Here is a 25,858-nt window from a genome sequence, read left to right as displayed (position 1 = left end):
GAAAATTTGATGAACATCGAATTTTCATAGAAAATTTGATGAACATCGAATTTTCATAGAAAATTTGATGAACATCGAATTTTCATAGAAAATTTGATGAACATCGAATTTTCATAGAAAATTTGATGAACATCGAATTTTCATAGAAAATTTGATGAACATCGAATTTTCATAGAAAATTTGATGAACATCGAATTTTCATAGAAAATTTGATGAACATCGAATTTTCATAGAAAATTTGATGAACATCGAATTTTCATAGAAAATTTGATGAACATCGAATTTTCATAGAAAATTTGATGAACATCGAATTTTCATAGAAAATTTGATGAACATCGAATTTTCATAGAAAATTTGATGAACATCGAATTTTCATAGAAAATTTGATGAACATCGAATTTTCATAGAAAATTTGATGAACATCGAATTTTCATAGAAAATTTGATGAACATCGAATTTTCATAGAAAATTTGATGAACATCGAATTTTCATAGAAAATTTGATGAACATCGAATTTTCATAGAAAATTTGGTGAACATCGAATTTTCATAGAAAATTTGATGATCATCGAATTTTCATAGAAAATTTGATGAACATCGAATTTTCATAGAAAATTTGATGAACATCGAATTTTCATAGAAAATTTGATGAACATCGAATTTTCATAGAAAATTTGATGAACATCGAATTTTCATAGAAAATTTGATGAACATCGAATTTTCATAGAAAATTTGATGAACATCGAATTTTCATAGAAAATTTGATGAACATCGAATTTTCATAGAAAATTTGATGAACATCGAACTTTCATAGAAAATTTGATGAACATCGAATTTTCATAGAAAATTTGATGAACATCGAACTTTCATAGAAAATTTGATGAACATAGAATTTTCATAGAAAATTTGATGAACATCGAATTTTCATAGAAAATTTGATGAACATCGAATTTTCATAGAAAATTTGATGAACATCGAATTTTCATAGAAAATTTGATGAACATCGAATTTTCATAGAAAATTTGATGAACATCGAATTTTCATAGAAAATTTGATGAACATCGAATTTTCATAGAAAATTTGATGAACATCGAATTTTCATAGAAAATTTGATGAACATCGAATTTTCATAGAAAATTTGATGAACATCGAATTTTCATAGAAAATTTGATGAACATCGAATTTTCATAGAAAATTTGATGAACATCGAATTTTCATAGAAAATTTGATGAACATCGAATTTTCATAGAAAATTTGATGAACATCGAATTTTCATAGAAAATTTGATGAACATCGAATTTTCATAGAAAATTTGATGAACATCGAATTTTCATAGAAAATTTGATGAACATCGAATTTTCATAGAAAATTTGATGAACATCGAATTTTCATAGAAAATTTGGTGAACATCGAATTTTCATAGAAAATTTGATGAACATCGAATTTTCATAAATTTTCTATGAAAATTCGATGTTCATCAATTCGATTCGAATTTTCATAGAAAATTTGATGAACATCGAATTTTCATAGAAAATTTGATGAACATCGAATTTTCATAGAAAATTTGATGAACATCGAATTTTCATAGAAAATTTGATGAACATCGAATTTTCATAGAAAATTTGATGAACATCGAATTTTCATAGAAAATTTGATGAACATCGAATTTTCATAGAAAATTTGATGAACATCGAATTTTCATAGAAAATTTGATGAACATCGAATTTTCATAGAAAATTTGATGAACATCGAATTTTCATAGAAAATTTGATGAACATCGAATTTTCATAGAAAATTTGATGAACATCGAATTTTCATAGAAAATTTGATGAACATCGAATTTTCATAGAAAATTTGATGAACATCGAATTTTCATAGAAAATTTGATGAACATCGAATTTTCATAGAAAATTTGATGAACATCGAATTTTCATAGAAAATTTGATGAACATCGAATTTTCATAGAAAACTTGATGAACATGGAATTTTCATAGAAAAACCCCCACCAACAGCCTTACCCGATGGAGAATAATATCCCCCAAAAAAAAATTTCTCGTTGACAGATAGTGCACTTCGCGAGAAAAAATTGTACTCAGCTGTTTACGGTACACTACCTGATAATTATGTCATGGACATAACCTTCTTCAGTGAACCTTAAATCAACTTCGATCTTTTTAGCCTCTTAAAGTCGACTTCGACGTTCTTTATGCAAAAGTCGATTAATCGACTAGACTTTTAGATCCTAAAACCATATGGTCATATGAACAGCTGAGTACAATTTTTTCATTTTTGTTTTGATTTTGCAGTAAATCTAAATGTCAATGGCTTGATAACACAGCTGTTATATTTTTCTAAAATCTTAAAAAGATGTCCTATTTGATCTGATATTCCACACATAAGCAACAAACAGTGTTATAATGAAGAAAATACATATATAAAACACATTTGTAAAAGATAAGTTGTAAAACTATGGCGAAACAATTAAATGTGGTCTCATTTGTGCATCAACCACAAACCATATGGTGCAATCTGCTATCTTGCCATCAAGCTGATCGACGTTTTGTCAACACACACAAAGAAATGTTTGTGCGAGTGTGTATATGTGTGCGTACATGAGCAGAGAATATGCGAGAAAGAAGATAACCACAAAGAGAATGCAAACAAAAATCTGACATCTCAATACCGACAAACTTGACCGGCTGTTAACAGCTGTTAGCGTGAGACCACCTTTTTAAATCCGCTATGTTGTAAAACAAAGTCGATTTCCAAAACCACTTTGACGTTTCAATTTACGTATTTGCCACTCAAGGTAGTTTCGTTGGGGTAGATTTTTGTTGTTGTGCCAATGGCGCTACCCCTTTGTTGCACCATGGTTTACACTGCTCTTAAAATCCAGATTTAATGGCTCGATCATCTGTTTTCTCCTTCTTAAATCAGCTGACGAGAGCCTTAAATCCAGATTTAATAAACAGTGTAAACGGGGTTCTAGTTCAAGCACATTTTTTCAAGTAGTAATTAGCCATACAGTGTGTACAATTAACCATAAGGTGTGTGCGGCCCATATCTCCAACACACAAATCAAAGTCAAAGTCTACTTTTAGAAACTAACACATTTCAACTATGGAAAAATCATCCTAACGTGAATTTAAGTGACTTTTAGATGGTTACGGGGGGATGTGTTTGCACAAGTGACAGAGTGAGAGCGAGTCTGCTCTCAGTTTCTCAGTCAGTGTCAGTCGAACAAAGTTAAAAGTAAGGTTAGGTTGTGTTTAGTTTTGTGAACAGAGTTAAAAGCAAGCAAAGCAAATAAATAAATTGGAAAAGTCTTTTCGTTTTTTTTATACAATTCAGAAGCGAAAATATGTAAAATCCACTGGGAAGAGTGTCTATTACACCGTTAATATGGAAGTTACGCAAAAAATTAGTAAAATGATATGAAATATCTGAAGAAAAAAATGATGGTCGTGAAAAATACAAAAGAATACATCAAATCACTGAACGCGGAATTCACACGAAAGAATATGGTGGAATAAAAGAAGAAAAAAAACGTGTAAAAAAGTGATAAAAGGCCTGTATTACAAAGCGAAAGCCGAAAGTGCGGCCAAAAGGATTACGGTTTAAGGAAAATTTTGCAATTTAATTAGGAATTTGCACGGATCACCGCAAGACAAACACAACAATACCCCAACCTAAAGGACGTTCAAGGAGATTTTTTTCTAGATGTGTGTTTGTGTGGTGGTGGCGGAGTATAGGTATAGCAGCACGAAGAGTATAGAGAAATCAGCGAATGAAAAAGAGGAATTATCACAAGAAAGGAATTGAAATTGTTTTCATTACAACGACGTCGTTGCCGTCTACGTGCCGCCTTTGGCCAAGATTGATCAATAAAGAAGCCAGCCTGCCCGCCCTCCTACTTGGTGATACATAGCAGAGACTGCCAGCAGACAGCAAGACAAGTAAGGTTTTTGCTTTTATGGCGAAACCCTTACCACATTTTTTTAAGATTCAGCCGCACCCGCTTATATTTGTGATTGCGCTAAATAATTAGCCATTTTTTATAACCTCAAAAATACAGTTGAGTCAAAAATCTATTTGGCAAAAATTCACCAAAATTCCTCCACAAACGCCAACATCGACCAACTCCATGCCAGTCTCAGTGGTTTGTGAGACTACGGCAAATGTTAATGCCGCCTTAAGGGAGGAGTTGTTCGGATCGGCAGGCAGCGGTAGCAGTTGCTCGGCAGCTGCTAATGCCAAAGTTGTTGCTACGGATGATGGTAAAACCAATGGCTCCTCAGCTTCAGGCCTCGACGATAGCGAATCGCTTCATGGTAAATTGGTGGCTTCTGCCAAGCGGGTATTGCTTTCCAAAATTGAGTACGAAGAGGTCAGCAATTATGGCCAATCGGTTTTGGAAACATTAAAATCAAAATATATTGTGCTGAAACCTACATCGGGTCTAAATAATTCCCAGGGAAATGGTAGAAGTTCACCAGCTACCTGTAATAACAACAACAACAACAATGGCGCAAACGGTGACAGCAGCAGCAGCACTGCCGGTAAGCGTACGTGTAATTTTTTTTCATAGTTTATCTTTTATTTCTATCTCTTGATTTCACATTGCCTCTTTATCTTTCACGAATATGATTTTTCTTTCATCTTCATCTTCTGCCTATTATTTGCGCGTGTATGTTGGCTAGCAGCACTCCGTGAATGTGTGTGTAAGTGCGTGTTTTTCAAAATTACAACACCGCGTCATTGTTGTTTTGACTGGAGCGCAAAAGAGATAGCTAGTTTGTTATGTTTATTTTCTTCATCGTTAGCTTCTTCTTCGTAGTGACGAAGATGATGGCATTGCCAAACCAAATAATTTTTTTTTCTTCGAAAAACCAACAAATAACATTTTGTTGGCAAAGAATAAGAGGAAAAACAAAATATCTAATGGCAGAAAAATAAACACGTTTCCATAAATCACGTGCTTTAAATTTACAACAAAATTTTTGTTTTTGTATTCATCATCGTAGATAAGCAAAAACAACTTAATTTCCTTGAATGACTGACATTGGTGGCCCCAGAAAACGCTTTTAATGAGAAAATTGAGTAATTTTCTCTGTATTTGCAGCCATATTGCTTAGTTTATTCCAACAGCAACAAACGCAACCTAAACTAAATAAAATGCATAATATTTAACTCCTCCGGCTTTTATTTTGTTTATAGTATTTTATTTTTGATACACTTTTTGCGTTCCGATTATTCGCAAACAATGTACTTATCATGATTCACATTTTTTTTTGATACCTACTATCAACTCTTCTTGCTCTGCACAATAATAACATCTTCGTTCGCGAAAACAAAAAGCCAACAAGCAAGAAAGCAAAATTTAATAAGAGCGTTTTTTTTCTCGTGTTTTTGTTTTATCTTCGCCCAAAAATGTGTATCAGACAACAAAGGCAACAATAAAAAACAAACTTCAAGTTTGTTTGCAAACGAAATAAAAAAATGTTTAAAAACCCCCCCAAGAATGACGAACTCTTTGAAAAGTGAAAAAAAAGGAATTCATACCAATATTAGGGGGTCATTTACCACGTAGACATTGTTAGAAGGGAATGTGCGTTAGCGAGAAAAAAAAATCGATCACTTTTTTTGAATCTTCATTAGAGAATTGTTATGACAACATGAAATGTGCATTCGCGCCAAGTGCAATTGTTATTATTGTCTATTAGTGTGATAAGTTCAATTTTCAACAAATTAGCGCATAGATAAATATATATGTAATACTAGCCGAACCGGGCCCGCTCCGCTGCGCCTTCTTTAGCTCTCTAATATCATTTAGGGTTGGGACACTTCGCCCTGAATGTGTATATCGAATTCGTGCCACTGTAGCCTATGTCTGCCTATAACGCTGAACGCCTGCGTTCAAATTCTGGCGATAACATTGGACAAAATTAAAAGCGGTGGTGATCTGCTTTAAATTTTGGGGAGAGATGTCGCAATGCGGAACCGCATTCAGACTCGGCTATAAAAAAAGTCCCTCATCATTTGGTTCAATCTTGAATGGAAAAGCTTTCATTGATTGGTGAGAAGTGTGTCCCTTCGCGGTTGCTGGGTAAAATTTTACTCCACTCCCAAATACATTTTATTTGGGTCCTATATTATCGTATTAGTAAATATTCGGTAAATAAATTCTGTTTGAGGGTGGGATGGACCCCAGGGACTTTTTTCCGAAAATGAGTATCAATTTCCCGAAAATCAATCAATTTAAACATCAAATAGCTTTTTTATATAACGAAGATGTTTTCAGGTGGGGCAGTTCCCCAAACACATCGCTCTTCAATTGGAAATCAAATTCTTAAATTCTTGAGCTCTATATTGCCGTGATTGGCCTTTTGTTTTGACTGTGAGAGTAAAAAAAAAAAATGTTCGAACGAATCACATGACCAATCTCCGAGATCTGGTGGTTTTGCAAATTAGGGTAATGAGAAGTGCTTTTTGGGAGAGGGATGGCACTCAGACATTTCGACTCAAATATCGATATCAAATTCGTGCTGCATTCCCAAATCTATTTAATGTGAAGCCCATGTTGCCATGGTCGGTAAATATGAACCGTTTGGAGAGTGCTTTTGGGCTGGGGTGGCCACCGGCACTTTGCGCTGAAAATTGATATCAAATTCGTTCTTTACTCCCAAATGCCGTTGATTTGACCTCCATATTGCCATAATCGGAAATTAAGTTCAGTCTATCGGGCGCTTTAGGGCGTACCCCCAAACACTTGGCTGCAAAATTTGATATCAAATTAGTTTTCTACCCTCAAATACCTTTCATTTGAGTCCCATATTGTCATAATGGGTTAATCAACCTATTTTACTTATTTTTTGGAGAGAAAAGCGCAACCTACTCCCAAATACCTTTCATTTGAGTCCCATATAGACATGGTTGGCTAATATGCCCATTTGGGAGTTCTTGGGGGTGGAGCAACCTCCCTTTACTTGGACCTATTTTTTTATGCCTTATTTGTAATCTACTGTCGAATACCTTTCATTTGAGACCCATATTGACATGGACTTCAAATATATCTGTTTAGAGAAGTTTTTTGATTGGGGAGGCCCGCTGGGTACTTGGATCCAAATTTTTATACGATATTCGCTTTCTAGTCTCCTATACCTCTCATTTGATACCCATATTGTGGCTATCGGTCCACTTTTGGTTTTGGATGGCGTTGTGGGTGGACCGCCTCCATCTATTGGGTTGCCCAAAAAGTAATTGCGGATTTTTTTAAAAGAAATTAAATGCATTCTTAATAAAACTTAGAATGAACTTTAATCAAATATACTTTTTTTACACTTTTTTTCTAAAGCAAGCTAAAAGTAACAGCTGATAACTGACGGAAGAAAGAATGCAATTACAGAGTCACAAGCTGTGAAAAAATTTGTCAACGCCGACTATATGAAAAATCCGCATTTACTTTTTGGGCAACCCAATAATATCTAAAACACAATCTGTGAAAATTTGAAGAAAATCGGTTTATCCGTTTTTGATTCTGCGAAACAAACAAAAAAACCGAGTCCCATGTAGTCATGATGGGGCATATGCCTATTTAAAGCGTTTTTGGAGGGATGAGACACCCCCTATACTTCGATCTGATTTTGTATGCCAGATTCGAAATCTACTCCCGAATACCTTTCATTTGAGGCCCATATTGACATGAACGCGCAATATGTCTCTTTGGGTGGAATTTTAGGGTTGGGGCGGCCCGATGGGTACTTAGATCCAAATTTTAATAACATATTCGTATTTAATTTTCCAATAACTTTCATTTGATACCCATACAGTCCCGATCGGTCCACTTTTGATTTTGGGTGGTGTTTTTGGGTCAAGGGGGAATCATCATCATCCGAAATCAACAAACTTTAAAGCCTATTTCTCCTTCCTGACCATATTCGCAATCTACTCCCGAGGAGGAAGAGGCAGGAGGTTTTAGATATGACAATATGTTCGGAAAATCTGATCGATGAGGTTCAGGATTGAAGAGTCTCCATGGAGGTTCTAGCGATCATTAGGTTTAGAATAGCACGACCAGAGGTCCGCAGACTTTATAACAGGGCACGTTGTAAACAAGCGGAAGTTTATTGGGATCAAGGAATACAATAAGACCAACAGAGCGGCAAAACGTGCCTCCTGCAAGCTTTTCTGCGAACGGGTTTATAGCGTTAATGACCCCTCCACGATGAAAAAGTTTCTCCCAAAAGTGCATGTCCAATATGAAACGTTAGTAGACAACATGGGAGTGAGAACGGAGACAACGGAGGGCAAGTTGAGGCTTTTGATACAAACGCATTCTCCACATGATACGACGGGGGCCCACGGAGACACTGGAATCTTGCAATAAGGTTTATCATAACGGAATTTATGGTCAAAAAAGTCTGGAGGAACTTCAAACCATTTAAGTCATCCGGACCTTATGGAATATTTCCGACGTTACTACAATAGGAGGACTTTTGTTGGACTATTTTCACAGCCTGCCTAAGACTTGAAAATTAACCCAGAAAAGACCGAAATCTTCCTGTTCACGAGGAAGACAAGGGTGGGCCAATTTAACGCACCACGCACCATCAATAGAACGATTTGGATATCTGACAAAGTAAAATTCTTAGGTGTGATCTTGGACAGGAAACTAATTTGGAAGTGTCACATTCAGGAGCGTACCGAGATGGCTCACAGATGTTAGGCACTATGTAGACGGGCCGTAGGCTCAAAATGAAGCCTGAATCTGAGGACAGTCCGCAGATTCTACAGGAGCGTGATTAGATCAATACTTACTTTGGCTCAGTAGTTTGGTAGACTTCGATGGATAAAAAGTGCAACTTTAGGACAATAAAACAGGCTCAGAGAACATGTTGTCTTCGCATAGGCAGAGCGCTGAAGACCGTGCCCACTAGGGCACTGGAGGCTGTTCTAGATATTCGGCCAATAGACATAAAGATTTAGTTTTAAGGCAGCCATCGCGGCTATGAGACTAAAGGATGGAAGAATGGATAGAGGATAGGAGCATATCATACCATCGCGTTATAATCGAGGCGACGATAGGAAACCTGGAAGGAAAGGAAGAGGTTTCCGATCGGATACCTGAGACGGCACTTGAGGTCGAGTGCGCGGCACAACTGCCAGCGGCACAGTCTTGGATTGACGGAACCTTAGTATTGCCATCTGGAATACCATGTTACACGGTTGGATCAAAGCTAGAGACAGAGTCGGCCGAGCCGTCTACATTGAGAACTCAGGGACTGAGATCTGTTTTTGACTGCGTGAACATAATACGGTCCATCAGGCGTAGATCCAGGCGATCACGGAATGCGTGAGGTGGTGTGGTATTGTTTGTTGTAGCCACATTTTCATGTGGAGGTGGGGATCCTTGTCAAGCTTCTGTAGGTGAGTAATGGAATGGATAGCCATTGATTATTTAAAGGCGTCAATAACCCGCCTTGACATATCGAGCATCATAGGCACTCAGTATTTGTGCAGAAGCCGGTGCCGTCCGGCCTCTCACTGAGGTGATTGTCCATGACTGCCGTTTAAAAATCCGCAGCATTCCACTAATCGCAGCTAGCTTCTCTTCTCAATGTTCCAGTCTGTGTGGTGCTCACAGCAATCCATTTTAGTGAGGACGTTACGGACAGTAAACAACCCATAAGGGCAAAAACAACCAGGACGGTAAGATCACAAACAATCTTGGAATGTAAGAAGGAGATTAACGCCTTCTCTGAGAATGACACGATCCGCATAGTTTGGATGCCGGACCATAGCGGAGTAGCTGGGAATGAGGAAGCAGTGGATTTGACAGTGAAGGCCATAGAAATGTCGTCAATAAACTTGGTTAACCCGAACCCCTTCGGGTCGACGCAGTCCGAGTTAAGAACGTGGACGACGAATGCGCACATAATCATGTGGAACAGCGAAACGGACGATAGAACGGCGAAGATCCGGATCGTGAGAAGGCGAGGGTATTACAGAAAGGAATTAAGAAGGAGGTCAGTATAGGACTATGACCTCACTTATGTAGAATCGGTGCGGCAAGTGATAGCAAGTGTAGGGCATGCGGGGAAGATGATAAAGCGTTGGAGCATTTCCTATGTCATTGCCTGGCTTTCGTGGCTATGAGATACAGGTACTTAGGTGGGGACACAATACCAGTCATGAACCAACTTTGGGGCGTGGCATTGAAAACAATTAAGGATTTTGTAAGTAGCAAGGAATTCCTAACTTGGAGTTACTTTTTAGTTTTTGGAGCGCGAAATAAGCCGATTACTGGCTAAGGTGCATGTCCATAGCGGTATAGTGCGGACTTAACATTCGCACCCTCTTTTCAACCTAACCTAACCTTAAGTGACTATGGCGCACTTGTAATAATTCTGCCTATGACACTGAATAGCTTGGTTTGAAATTTGACGAAATCTTGAAAAATTGTCCTTGGATTTCGTTAGCCACTATGTTCATACTGCAACAAAAATATTATCATTATTATTATTACCAGTAACACAAGAAAAGAGATTACATTGAAGATCTGGGGATTCTTCTCTTATATCATTGAGCGCAGTCATATTAAAGTTTTAAGCTCAATGGTAAGGGCATTTAATACCATTTTATACAACTTTGCTAAGTCATTGTTTACATTCTTAGTTTATTATTTTCTTTGTACACCTACAGACATAGCCTTGTTGTTGTAATGTTGACATTATTAAGTGCGTTTTTCGTAGTTTTATTATTTAAGGTACTATTTTTCATACATATATCACGGGATAACTATGAGCAGCACACCGACTGGAACTTTGAGCTCAGATCTGTATGGTGTTCAATGTCGGTGTTGTAGCAGTGTCTTCTTTTACACTGAGGCGGCAGCCCTCGCCGATGAAAGACTCCATCGGGCCAATCCGGTGCGTACCACCGGCTGCCATGGTGTTCAATGCTATCACGTGTACATGTTACGGATAGTGAAATGCTTCATACGGAATAGCTGCAATTGCAGCTTCGACCTATCAACGGTATTGTGCGTATAGTCTCAGTAATGGTGCCTTCAAATAACCAATGGCCACCCTGTTCCCGCGGCGATAGGTCCTTTGGACCGGAACGAGCTTGCTCACACAGGAGCTAGACGAGGATCGCCACCTCCACATGAAAATGCTATATAAAATGTCAAATTTAGCAGCTCTATAAATCTGCTATCACACGATATGTGCTGTCACTTTCTGTATCCATATAGCCATGACATAGTTACCAGGTAGCGTACCGTAAACAGCTGCGTACAATTTTTTCTCGCGCACTATCTGTCAACGAGTTTTGGATGTGTGTGTGTGTGTATTATAGTTAAGAACCATAACTCGCACAAACAACGAAAAATGGCGCGAACTAGTAACATACTCAAAATCAGAGTTTCACTAATCACTGATTTTTGTTGTTGGGCAACTGCCACTATCTGTAAATGAATATATCTTGCATATAGCTTGACTTGTGTACGTCATATACGAATAGAGCGCGCTCTAATCGGCATGTATTCTCATATGTATTGTATTTTTTTATAGATGTGTCTACATGTATGTTCGATGAAATAAGAGCTGTCTTTAATCGAAAGAGTTACATTTTCGTACGTTTTATATGATGTGTACAACTTTCAGTGTTGTCATCTTTGAAACTAAATATGGCAATACATATCGTGTGATTGAAGCTTAAAGCTGTTATCACACTATATTTTCTTGGCTTATTACATGTCAAAATTGTCAATTTACATACGATTCATCATTTTTGAGTTCACACTACAATGTTATTTTTGTATAACATAACCTAATAATGTAACAAGAGCTTTAAATGCTTAAAAATTGTTACAATTCTGAGAAAGTGGGCAAAATCATCCACTTTTATCCACTTGGAAGCAAAAACAGCTGATGTCGTTATGTTTTTGTCAGCAGAATAAGAGCACCGCTCTGTTCGACCCGGTACGGGATAGCTGTGAGCACCACACCTTAAGCTGACAGTACAAAATAGCAATCAACTAAAAGAAATTGTTTCGACTATTATTCAGGCATGAAGGGAAGGGGATGTAGAATCTAAATCAATCATTGAAATATACTTGGTGAATTGTATGACGAAACTAAATTGCGAGAAATTTGCACCTGTTTCATAATAGAATATTCATGGGCAAATTTACATTTGCAAATTTCTATACTCCACTCAAAATGATCAAATTTTTCCATTTGGGTTGGTATTCTATTCTCCTTTCAGAATAGTCGCGGAAATTTTTAATTGTTCCGTTTTTTTTATATGGAGTTTGACAGCATTCGGCCTGAAAAGCTGAACAGAATACTCAGTTTTAGTCGAAATATTAAATTCGCCAGAACATGGTTTATCTAACTCCTTAAATTAAGGAAGAGCGTTAAGCGAAAGAGTGCAAAAATGTTGGAAAAAATTTCACTGTGAAACAAAAACCTAATACCGGCCTTTAGTACTTAAGTAAAAAACACAGCCATAATAAATATACAATATGTTTGTGAAGCTTTTGGTACATTTTTGAGTACATCACTCTTGTTGGACGATATTTTCCAACGCTGGCATTGACAGCCAGTCATGTATAATTTTTTAGTATGAATTGTATTGCGAAATATCTTTGCAAGAGAAGCAAAAACAAAACTTATGACAGTGTGTGATGTCCATAAGAAAACAAAAAAATAAAGAACAAGAACAAAACACCAAAATGCTTGATAGAATGACACGAGGGTTTTCAAAGCAATCTCAATATTCATAAATACATCATACTTACACACACACAAAATGAAAAGCTCGTGAATATATTTTTTTTTACCATTCAACTAAGCAAAAAGGAAAAAAGAAATACACGTAGATACTACTTATAAATAAGTGCGGATGGAAAATAATTTCCCTAGGAATTTGTGTGTGAATAGTGCGAGGAAATTACGTGCGTTTGTGTGTGGACGAAAGGAAAAACGGAAAATTCACGAACAACTATGTGAAAGGCAAAGAAAAAATTGGAACTTTCAATGAAATTCCTTGAATTAAGTGTTCACGGAAAAGGAGCCAAAGAACTCTTTGAGAAACCTCATCAGGAGCTAAGGCATACAAAGTAGAAAGAATTATTTAAAAATTTTTATTATTCGGTCCCATGCTGTGAAAAATTGAGAATTTCTCAAACACATATCCACAAATTGCAACCTTCACAGCCACCGAGCGTGCGATCCAATGAGAGTTTGGAGTGCTTTGCTTTTGGAAACCTTGCGTTGCATCGCATTGGATTATTTGGTGCTTTGGCTATTTTATCGTTTCATATTCAAGCCAAGCTATAATGTATTGAGAAGACTTTACTATTTTTATCATAACAAATACCACATAGAATCTGATAATGAATTCTTCTGTTCTTCTTGTTCTACTTCCATCTACGAATGCGTGTGTGAATTGAACGAAACAGATGCCAATGGCAATGCGACAACAACTAACACATCAGGATCAGCAACGACCAATGGAGGAACAGCAACAACACCAGGCAAAAAGATCCAACAGAATCCCAATGAACTGCCAGCGCCCAAACGGATTCTATATCCGCGAGAAAATGTTCGCATTGGGTGGAAGGCTACCGGACGCAAATGGGATGTTGGTGTGGGTATGATGAATGTAGGCAATACTTGCTATTTGAATTCGACATTGCAAGCCTTATTCCATGTTCCCTCTATGGCCAACTGGTTAATGTCCGATTCTGCACATATGGAGCGGTGTGAGTCCACCGATTCGGGTTGTATTATTTGTGCAATGGCGAAAACATTGCAAGCATCGCAGAATAGCCAATCTGCCATACGACCCTATTTTGTGTACTCCAAGTTAAAATCAATTTGTAAGCATTTGGTAATGGGACGACAAGAAGATGCCCACGAATTTCTACGTTATTTAGTAGAAGCAATGGAGAAATCGTATCTTTCACGCTTTCGCAACTACAAAGAATTAGACCAATACAGCAAGGAGACTACACCTTTAAATCAAATCCTTGGAGGTTATCTTAAGACTTCGGTGAAGTGCCTATCCTGCCAGCACGTGTCGGTGACATTTCAACATTTCCAAGATTTGTTGCTGGACATTCGTAAAGCTGATACAATTGACGAGGCTTTGGAAGGATATTTTGCTCGAGAACGTCTAGAAGATATGGGTTACAAATGTGAGGCGTGCAAGAAAAAGGTATGTATGCATTTAAAAACATTCATAATATCATACTTAACAAGTAAGTGCGTGCTAAGTTCGGCCGGGCCGAATCTTATATACCCTCCACCATGGATCGCATTTGTCGAGTTCTATGCGCGGTATCTCTTTTTTAGGAAAACAAAGAATATTGAATAAGAACTGTTTTGCTATTGGATCTATATCAAGTTATAGTCCGATTCGGACCATAAATGAATTGAATGCTGCACATTGTAGAAGTCATTGTGTAATTTTCAGTTCAAGCGGATAAGAATTGCGCCTTCTAGGGGCTCAAGAAGCAAAATCGGGAGATAGGTTTATATGGTTTAGACACGTATGTTGGAGGTCATGAAAGATGCCGTTGTCAGCCAAATCGGATGAGAGTTGCGCCCTTTAGAGGCTCAAGAAGTCAAGATCCCAGATCGGTTTATATGGCAGCTATATCAGGCTCTATACCGATTTACGCCGATTTCAGCCAAATCGGATGAGAATTACGCGCTCTATTGGCTCAAGAAGTCAGGATCCAAATTGGTTTATATGACAACTATACCAGATTATGAACCGGAAGTGATACCAAAACACAACGTGCAAAATTCCAGTTAAATCGGATGAGTATTGCCAAGATCGGTTCATATGGCAGCTATATCAAAACGTCCGATTTAGCGCATTTACAATCCCAACCGACCTACACTAGTATTTGTGCAAAATTTGCTTTACTCCTTCGAAAGTTAGCGTGCTTTCGACAGACAGACTGACGGACAATAACATGACGATCAAGAATATATATATACTTTATGGGATCTAAGAGGAATACTTCGAGGAGTTACAAACAGGATGATAAAATTAGTCCTATCCTATGGTGGAGGGTATAAAAAGGTTAGTGGTCTGATTTTACTGTAGGTATATTAAAAAAAATTGGTTGGTAAAAGCTTGAGAATGTTGCACGACTATGGTCAGCGACAATAGCCTACGGTAAGGTGGCTAATTAATATAATGTAGGTATTAGAAGATTCCGGAGGCTGCTAATTACGCAAATAGCTACTACGAAAAGTTAATTTTTTGCAGCTCAATATAATGGATACAATGATCAATAGCCGGGGCCTAACCACCGCATCCGTTATAGAGTTTTAATTTTTGGATGATGCCATCCGTTATCGATTAACTCTATTCGAAGCTTCGAATTGAAATGTGCGAGTTGTTGCCAACCACAATTTAACTAACGTAAAAAATCAGTTTTATTTTCAAGAAATTCCAAAATAGGACATTGTAGTATTTATTTTGTAAAACAAAACAATGTTAATTTAATATTCACATTTTTGTTCGAATAATTTAGACAAAAATTAGATTGCACCAGGATATTTTTTTCAAGAAAAAGTTTCAAGATTTATTCAGGATACCAACCCCAAATGTGCCTTGCGGCTGAAAAAAAAACAACATTGACGAAGTATCGTTGGCTGTGATAGGTGCGACATAAAGGCCAAATCAGAATGACTGCGTTGAGGAGCGTCGCATTGAAAAATGCAACTCTGCAAACAAACAGTTAAAAAAGCAACTCGCAAAACAAGGCGAACAGCCCTTAACAGCTGGTTATGATAACAGATTTTTGTTTGCATTCTCTTTGTTGTTATCTTCTTTCTCGCATATTCTCTGCTCATGTACGCACACGTAACACACACGCACACAAATTTCTTTGCGTGTGTTGGCAAAAGTACGATCAGCTTGATGACAAGATGGCAGATTGCAACATATGATTTGTGGTTGTTGTACAAATGAGACCACCTTTAATTGTTTCGCCATGCTCGAAAAAGTTGAACAATTTTTAACTTTGACGACCTAAAACATTACTTCAAGTGTGGCAACGCCGAATGGCGCACGCTTTTGAGCGTCAACGTTTCCGCGTCGCTTTTGTGGAATTTGTGTTTTGAATTTTTGCAACGCGACGCTCAAAATCGAAGCTCAACGCGCTTATACTATTGGGTTGCCCAAAAAGTAATTGCGGATTTTTCATATAGTCGGCGTTGACAAATTTTTTCACAGCTTGTGACTCTGTAATTGCATTCTTTCTTCTGTCAGTTATCAGCTGTTAATTTTAGCTTGCTTTAGAAAAAAGTGTAAAAAAGTTTATTTGATTAAAGTTCATTCTAAGTTTTATTAAAATGAATTAAAGTTCATTCTAAGTTTTATTAAAAAGGCAATCCAATTTTTTGGCCTTAAGATACATATTTTTAATTTTTAGTCCTCTTTCACGTCCTTCGGGCAGCTATAAAATGATGTTGCTTGCTGCTGATTTGATTAGTAATCGCTGGCCAAAGTTTGCATTTATCAGCAATCATTTAGAAATCTATTTGCAATTCCTGAATGCATATTTCGTGAGGAAATTTACATTTTTATTTGTACCCGGTCGCCATGGGTTTCACAGAGTCGTATTAAACCCCATGGATTCTTCCCTTAAACGCTGCCTACCAGACATTTGTTCAATACCTTTGAAGTTCTACTCGTATAAATACCCGTCCAAACACCAGTTAAAACCAACTTTATGATAGTACTTACTTTACTCTAATTTGCTACGACAGAATATTTGTTCCACTGGCTGAACGTAGAATATCGTTCCAAGCGCCTCGATCTAATGCGCTCATTCTAAAATATCTGACACCAAGTTTCGAGGTGCTCCCACCACTTGATCATTCCATTGGGCTTTTGGTCTTCCCGGTTTGCGTGTACCACTGTGTTTGCCTTCAAAAGACTTCTTTGCTGAAGCTCCTTCATCCATTCGGAAAATATTACCTAGCCAATGCAGCCGTTGTATTTTGATGCGTGTAACTATGCTATCGCCTTTATTCTCCATTAACGCAAACTGGTTCATATATTTTACGAAGAATCTTTCATTCAAATACTACAAGCACTGCCTCATCTGCTTTCACAAGTACTCATGCTTCAGAACCATACGGGTTGTATCAGTGTCTTGTATAGTGTAATCATCGTCTGTCGAGAGGTGGCCTTGTTTCTAAACTGCTTACTTAGTCCAAAGTAGCATCTGTTTGCCAGTATTATTCTTCGCTTAATCTTAAAACTGGTCTCATTCGCTTCGGTAACGGCGGTGCCGAGGTATATAAAGTTACTAACTGTCTCAAAGTTGTGGTTCCCAACTTTCTCCATTTTCTTTATCTGATCAGTTGTACAAGGTATATCATCTTATCTCCATTTACTGCCAGACCCATTTTCATTGACTCTCTTTCGATTCTCTCAAAAAGCAGCGGTTACTACATCCGGTGACCGATATCGATGTCGTCGTCATAGGCGAGTAGCATGTGTTCTCTTGTGATCTTTTCGTATAATCTTCTCCAGCAGGATATTAAAGAGATTACGCGATAGGCTGTCTCCTTGTCTGAAACCTCGTTTGGTATTAAATGGTTCTGAGAGATTATTTCCTATTCTTAGTGAGGAACGCGAGTCAGCAAGTGTCATCCTGCAGAGTCTCATTAATTTTACAGGGATACCCAATTCAGAAAGGGCTTGAATACCTTTGAACGTAAAGGAGTATCGAAAGCGGCTTTGTAGTCAACAAAGAGATGGTAGGTGTTGATTTGTCCTTCTCGGGTCTTTTCCAGAATTTGGCGCAATGTGAATATCTGGTCTAGGGTGGATTTACCAGGTCTAAAGCCGCATTGATAGGGCCCAATTATCTCCTTGACTTTAGGTTTTAATCTTTCACACAGTACGCTAGTGAGTAACCTGTATGCGATGGGGAGGAGACTTATTAGACTTATCTGTAGTTGGCACATTCCGTCGTGTCTCCTTTCTTGTGTACGGGACATAGTATGCCGAGGTTCTAATCATCGGGTATGCGTTCATCTATCCAGATAAGCTGATGCATACGCCTTATTTGCATGTCGTCTCCGATCGTAAATAGTTCAGCGGGTAACCCGTCGTCTCCTGCTGCCTTTTTGTTCTTTAGTCGGGTCACTGCTACCTGGACCTCATTCTGACTAGGAGGTAAACATTCTATACCATCATCATTGATTGGTTCTGCTGCATCCTCTTCGTCAAAAACTTCGGACCCTAGCAGTTGGGTAAAATGTTCTTTCCATATCCTCAGCATGTTATCTGTGCCAGTTACCAGATTTCCTTCTTCGTCTCTGCAGGAGGATGTGCCTGTACCAAAGCCATTGGTTTGATGTTTAATTCTTTGGTAAAATTTCATGCTGACTCTGACATTCACGCCTTTCCATTTCTTTTTTCTTTCTGCGGAATAGACGTTTCTCCTCTCTCCTTTTCTCCCGATACGTCTTCTTCATCTGGCGCGCTGCTATTGATTGCAGGGTTGCTCTTGGTCGTACCATGGGTTTCTTGGAGGAGGCTTCCGGTTGTTGTTGTTGTTTTTGGAGCAGTCGGTTCTACGTACCGGATTGACCCGATGAAAGCCTTCATCGGCAAGGGCTGTCGCCTTAGAGTACAACACACTGCTTCAACAACAGCAGTTTGACAAAGAAGTTTTAAGTTAGCGCCAATACTGACGATTTGACTGTCTCTATACACCCTCTGCGGTCTTCTAAGCTGCACTTTAGTTAAAGCTAGGTTAGCCTGAAGAATACTTTATTTGATCGACATCCATGTTCATTAAAAGCGCGGCTTATAAAACTGATCTAAGATTTTCTTCAATTTAAATTTGAAATTACACAACACAGCGAGTTATCCAATCAAATAGGTAACACACTATTAGTAACTACCTTTAGGATAACCCTACTATAATGATCCTCAAATGTATATACAATTAGGAAATATCATTTGTATCCTTTGTGTAATACCAATTAGGTTGTTGCTTGGTAAATTCTCAAGCTATTGTACCACATATTAAACACACATTTTTTCACATTCATTTCTTTAAGGTTTCTGCAACAAAACAATTCTCATTGGATCGCGCACCAATTGCTTTATGCATTCAACTGAAACGTTTCTCAATGCTGGGTACGAAAATCAATAAACAAATTACCATAAAGCCTAGACTGGATCTAACGAAATTTGCCTCACGGAAAATTCCCGGTGAACAGCTAACCTATCGTCTGGTAGCTATGGTTACACATTTAGGGGCATCTCAACATTGTGGTCATTATACAGCTATTGGACTAACCGAATCGGGTACCTACTACAATTACGATGATAGTTATGTTCGACCCATTTCAATTCAAAATGTTTGCAATACAAATGCCTACATAATTTTCTATGAAATGGATACACAACCTCCACGACAAGTAACAAGTACTCAGGTTAGTGGAGCCCAGAGTACTGTTTCAAACCCAAAAGAATTGCAACCGCCAAAGGTTAATGGCCATGTGCTGAGTGCCTCTCAGCCACAACGCATTATAGGACCTCAGTTACCACCAGGCTTTAGTAGTGGGAATGCTCCAGCCTCCCCGCTGGCCAATGGTGGTAGTAAATTGATGCTAAATCGTAACGCCGTTAGCAGTTCACCTGCCTCAAACAATAGTAAAATTATGATCCATTTTAAGAATAGCAATTCAAATAACTCTGTAAAAACCAGCCTTGCTACAAATTCGGTAGCAACATCTTCGGCGACATCCACAAATTCTGTTTTCGACAGTCTGAAAGGTAGTAACAATAACAATTACAACTGCAACGGTCTCCATATGGCGGGGAGCGGTAAATTTCAAGAGTTTGCGAGCACGAAGTATTCATTGGGTGGCCCAACAAATAAAAGACAAGTTAATAATGCTAAAAACGGTAACGAGAGTTCCTCCGATGACGATGACGAAAATGAGATTGTAAGTTCGTCCACATCAATACATAGCTCTAATGGAAAAGCTACACTGCCAAGTATGCCTAGATTGGGTGGCGTAGAAATGAACAGCAGTAACACATCCGCCCCAAAGTCCCTAACAAATGGTTTTATGAAAAAGTCCCCTGCCCCCATCAAAAGCCTGGTGCCCTATGGTTCCGAAACCGAAGAAGAAGAACCCGACATGCCGACAACAACAAACATCATCTCATTACCCTCAACCTGTGACCAGCAACAACAAAAACGGTTACTATCGAACCCACTAAAACGCCGCCAAAGTTCTTCATCGTGTTCGAATGGCTCGTCATCCGATAATGATGTCGATGGCAAGGACAATGCATCAACAACAGGCGCTAAAATTAAGAAAGCTGTCTCATCAACTATTGTCACCACCGCCACCGCCACAACATCAACAGACTCCAAACCGACACACTACAATGGTGTCGCCAGTTCGAAGAAATCATCCGATACCACCATAGATGAGATTTTTAATTGCAATAAACGTTCCAATAATAACAACTTTACCGCAAATACAAACGGTGTAACCACACCAAAAAAGAAATCACAAAATCAACAATTCACAGTTACCTCGACAACGCCTACTACAGATTCTTCAACCCCATCATCTGCCTCGAATTCCGATGCGGAGGAAACAAAGTCCTCGAAGCCACAATTCAAGAGATCCCATTCAACGCCGCCATCACCGCCCGTAGTTAAAACGAATTCCGGCATTTGGCAAGTTACTTCATTGCATCCCATTAGCGCCTGTGTCAGTCCCACGTCGGAGAAATTGCCCAAGAATCCCAAAAATCCATTTGCCTCTCGGCCAACCGCTTTAGCAGATTGTGCTAAACGTCTCAAGAAGGAGTTGCCAAATAAACATTTCAATGGCAATGGCTATCAACGAGAATCCGCAGCGAGTGATTCAGCCGTGTCCGAACTGTTAAAACAATCACATCGGGGCTATGGTGCACCAGTCTTGACATGGAATGGACAACAGAGCGAAATAGAAAGAGAGGTAAGGGCTATGATAGCTATCATATATTTTAATTTCGTATGCATTTGATGATTATTTGATGATTTTCTTTACGTTTGGCAAGGTAGTATTTAGTTCTCTTTGTATTTTATGATGTTAAATTTGGGTCTATTAAACAAAATCGAATAACAAAAGAAAAGAAAGATTGTTTTCGTTTTAATACATAGCGTTGATGGGGAAATTTGAAAACCCTATATGAGAATTTTTTTTTTTCAAGTATTGTAGGCGCAACAGTAACTCAGAAAAATATTGCACAAAAAGAGTAAGGATACATGGAAACATGACCTGTTGGGCTTTGAATGGTGAACTGAAATTTGATATTAAATCTCATAGAAGTCACGGATTCTCGTTATGGTGATAGGGATACTTATCAAAACTTTGTAATTATTGGGTTGCCCAAAAAGTAATTGCGGATTTTTCATATAGTCGGCGTTGAAAAATTTTTTCACAGCATTTGACTCTGTAATTGCATTCTTTCTTCTGTCAGTTATCAGCTGTTACTTTTAGCTTGCTTTAGAAAAAAAGTGTAAAAAAAGTATATTTGATTAAAGTTCATTCTAAGATTTATTAAAAATGCATTTACTTTCTTTTAAAAAATCCGCAATTACTTTTTGGGCAACCCAATACTTATGAATTCTTTTTTTTTGTAACTTTCAATCTAAGAGGAGAGAAAAACGAATGGTTACTACCAGGGACGTAGAAACCAACCACACCCCCCCCCCCAAAAAAAAAAAAAAAAAAAAAAAAAAAAAAAATTATTCTGTTTAAAGAAAAAATTTAAATTAAATTTATTCTAAACATAAACTTCATTAGGTTGGGTAGGTTAAGTTAGACTGAAAAGAGAGGGCACATATTAATCCCCATGCCACCCCATGCCACTATGGACATACACCTAAGCCAGTAATCGGCTTTTTGTGCGCTCTAAAAACTATAAAGTAACCTCTAAAAAGAAAATGTTATGTTAGGAATTCCGTGCTACTTACAAAATCTTTAAATATTAAGGCTAAGTCCATTGGTGTTATGGGGGGTCCGGCCCATGCTGAAGTTTTGTCAAAAGAGAATATTACGCTGAAATTTTGTCTCTAGAAAAATATTAAAATAAAATGTTATTGGGTTGCCCAAAAATAATTACGGATTTTTCATATAGTCGGCGTTGACAAATTTTTTCACAGCTTGTGACTCTGTAATTGCATTCAAAGTTTTATTAAAAATGCATTTACTTTCTTTTAAAAAATCCGCAATTACTTTTTGGGCAACCCAATATTAATTTTTGTTTTAAGCAAAGTGTTGTCTTTGTAGAATTTAATAAATATGAAATTTTGTCATTTTAAAAAAATGTTTATGATGCCGGCACTGAGGTGGGTACACAATACCAGACATTTTATTTTTATTTATTTCTTAATAGTAAAAGATAAGCCTCCTCGGCTAAAGAAAAAAAAACCTATTACAACGATATATACTCCTAAATAAACATGAACAAGTTACACAGTTACAAAAAGATGTAAGATTCTTAGCTTAATTCATTTTAATTGGCTCCCCAGCCATAACAAGATTATGCGAACATTTAAACTGTTGCATCCCATGTTAGCGCAATACAAAAAAGATTCAAGCAACAACACAAAGTTTGATCTGTAGAATAGAAGTTAATCGAGTGTGAAAAGATTCTTAACTCGGCGGGCAATACATTCCAACAACAGAATGATCTTTCGAAAACAGACCTAAATGTATGGGGCAAGTTTATCTGAGTACTCCTACTCTAGCGAGAAAATTGAAGTATCTACGCAGTGTTATCGGTGTTCCACTTATTATTATATTCCGTAAATCAATAAAACGGTCAAAAGAAGTTCCCAAAAAGGTTTTGACATACCCTGAAATGTGGTCACGAACACGTACATTATATATATTCAGACCTAGCTACTGCATTCATCGACCGTTTCTGTTTTAGAAGATTATAGTCAAACGTTCCTGACATTATCTCTAAGCCACATAAAAGTTGAGGCATTAACAGAGCGTAAGCAAGTCTGATTTTCACAGACCAAGGGAAGTACTTGCCGCATACAACCGACGCAAAATACCATAAACACGAGAATGGAGAGAGTCAACATGACATCCGAAATTAAGCTCTTTATCAATCACTATTCCCAAACATTTAATCCTATCAACAAAATGAACTCTAGAATTCCCCACAAAAATATCAAATCCAGGCTGCGTCTGGGATCGAAACTGTAATGCCTTAGTTTTTGAAGGGTTGGTAGAAAGCGAGTTAAGACTAGACCATAACAAGATTCGTCCTATGGAAGCATTAATATTCGTCTCCAAAATATTGCTAAAACCACGATCCACACTTAAAAGCACATATATTGGGTTGCCCAAAAAGTAATTGCGGATTTTTCATGTAGTCGGCGTTGACAAATTTTTTCACAGCTGCTGACTCTTTAATTGCATTCTTTCTTCTGTCAGTTATCAGCTGTTACTTTTAGCTTGCTTCAGAAAAAAAGTGTAAAAAAGTGTATTTGATTAAAGTTCATTCTAAGCTTTATTAAAAATGCATTATGTTATGCCATGAACGTACAATCGTCCGCATATGATACGATCTCTATGCCGTCTGGTGGGGATGAAATGGAGGATAGGTAGAGGTTAAACAGTGCCGAAGATATCACCCCACCTTGGGAAACTCCCTGTTTCACTTTACGGTGCTTCGACTTCTTATCCCTAAACTCCACAAATGACTGGCGACTACACAGATAGTTCGCTACCCAGCGTTTCAGGTTTGGCGGTGGAGGGACGTGTTGGGGATGTGCTAAAATAGTGTAGAATGCCTTCCATAGGTCCAGTGCCACGAGGACCGTCCTATCACATGCCCTGGGCTGATTGAAGCCACGGCAAATGTATGCGGTGATGACATGCAAAGCAGTTGTTGTGCTATGCAGTCTTCGAAATCCATGTTGATGCTCGGCGAATGAAAGTTCTCCTACGAGGTTCGGGAGGAGTAATGCTTCAAGCGTCTTTGCTGCTGGTGAGAGAAGGGATATCGGTCTGTACGACTCCCCCAAATTCGGGTCCTTTCCAGTCTTCAGTAGCGGGATCACTCTGCCCATTTTCCAGACCATAACGAGTATCCGTGAATTATATGAGATTTAATATCAAATTTAACTTCACCATTCAAGCCCAACATGTCTACCAATATTCAGGTTCAGCCCTATACAGAAGTAATCATGTTTTCTTCCCCTTTTTGTTCAAGTATAACGAGTATCCGTGAATTATATGACATTTAATATCAAATCTAAATTCACCGTTCAAGCCCAACATGTCTACCAATATTCAGGTTCAGCCTTATGCAGAAGTAATCATGTTTTCTTTCCCTTTTTGTTCAATATTATTTTTAGTAACTGTTGTCCCCATTAGTTTTTCAATTGACAATTAATCCCAGTTTATCAAATGCCATGAAATGCGGCAATAAAATGTAATCAGATTAGATCATTTCACAGCAAAACCCAATTTGAAAATTTCAACTCGTCATGGTTAATAACGAGCAGATAAGAATTTAGATAGCATCTGTGGCCAGGTTTCAATAAAAGATGATTTACTTTCATGGACTTGGTAAGAGTCCTTTCTATAGCTAACGTTAGTGGTTGTCTTTCAAGGACTATGTTAGATCTCATGCCCTTCATAGTCTTCTCAGTGTGCCAGTTTTTCCGGCTTATCTAAAGAATTTTTTTGTCATGTCATCTCCCATTAGCCTTGATTAGCAGCATAATCTGATGCATAGGGAGTCGGAAGCTAATGTGAATACGGTCCGTATTTATAACTACGCAAACACCACCAAAAATTAGTGGGATCAAATTAGTTGTTGTTGTGAAGCACTGTGTTGTGCACCAGAGAATTGCATTAGACCCAATATTTGGCACCCAATAGACCCCTAAAAAAATACTCAATAGACTCCAATGTTTCATTCGCATGCTACCACAAAAATTAGTTACATATATGTTAAAAATTAGGTTATAACTAAAGAGCGGATGTATATACAATTTTTGTTTATGGACCGATTTTGACTAAAATCTGTATTTAGGCAATTTTGACGTCATACCTCATGTATGGAAAAAATATGCAAAATATACGTACGAGCAAAAATGGATAGGTTTAGAACATTAAATAATTTAATGTTTTGGGTTCTAAGTACTTTTGGGGTATAAATGTCCTCTTTAAGCCCATTTTCCTCTAATTGTATCCTAAGAACCTACTAGGTCCAAATTTGTACCTATCTCCCGATATAGAGTCTTAGGCCTATAAAAGCCACATTTATTATCCGATGTGGCTGAAATTTGGCACAACAAAATGTGTTAAGGTTCCAGATATTGTGCCGAATATGGTTCAGATCGGTCTATATCTTAGTATAGCTCTCATATGGACCGATTTCCCGTTTTAAGGTTTTAAACCCATAAAGCCGTATTTATTACCCGATTTGGCTGAAATTTGGCACAACGAGTTGTGTTTAGATCTTTGATATTTATGCCGAATATGGTTCAAATTTGTTTATATCTTAGCATAGCTCCCGAAAAAGTATCTCAGATTCCTCTTATACTATAAAATACCTCTGAGCCCCACATTGCAATGGTCAGCAAATATGCCCTATTTGGGTGGTGTTATGGGGGTGGGGTGGCCCATAGACTCGTTTCCCGAATAATTATTTCATATTCGTGCTTTACTCCCAAAAACCTTTCATTTGAGACCCATATTGCTATGGTTGTAAATTTGTCCACAAACACTTGGCCCAACATTTGATATCAGATTCGTATTCTTCTC

General features: G+C 37.7%; 1 protein-coding gene across 3 annotated transcripts in view; it reads left to right on the top strand.

The window, feature by feature from the left end:
• Positions 1–1,913: 1,913 nt before the first annotated feature.
• LOC106086942 (ubiquitin carboxyl-terminal hydrolase 36) overlaps positions 1,914–25,858 on the top strand; it is a 42,682-nt gene continuing 18,737 nt past the window's right edge. The window contains exons 1-3 of one of the 3 annotated variants that reach the window (XM_013251764.2): positions 1,914–4,564; positions 13,468–14,225; positions 19,112–21,037. In XM_013251764.2, the coding sequence (XP_013107218.2) occupies positions 4,144–4,564; positions 13,468–14,225; positions 19,112–21,037 (3,105 nt within the window). In that variant the 5' untranslated portion in view covers positions 1,914–4,143. The remainder of the gene's footprint in view (positions 4,565–13,467; positions 14,226–19,111; positions 21,038–25,858) is intronic. The other 2 variants (XM_013251765.2, XM_013251766.2) reach the window with 2 other exon arrangements.

Source organism: Stomoxys calcitrans, chromosome 1 (assembly GCF_963082655.1).
Source record: "Stomoxys calcitrans chromosome 1, idStoCalc2.1, whole genome shotgun sequence".
Classification (NCBI taxonomy): domain Eukaryota; kingdom Metazoa; phylum Arthropoda; class Insecta; order Diptera; family Muscidae; genus Stomoxys; species Stomoxys calcitrans.
The sequence above is the reverse complement of the archived record's forward strand: the minus strand, read 5'-3'. Positions and strand labels throughout refer to the sequence as shown.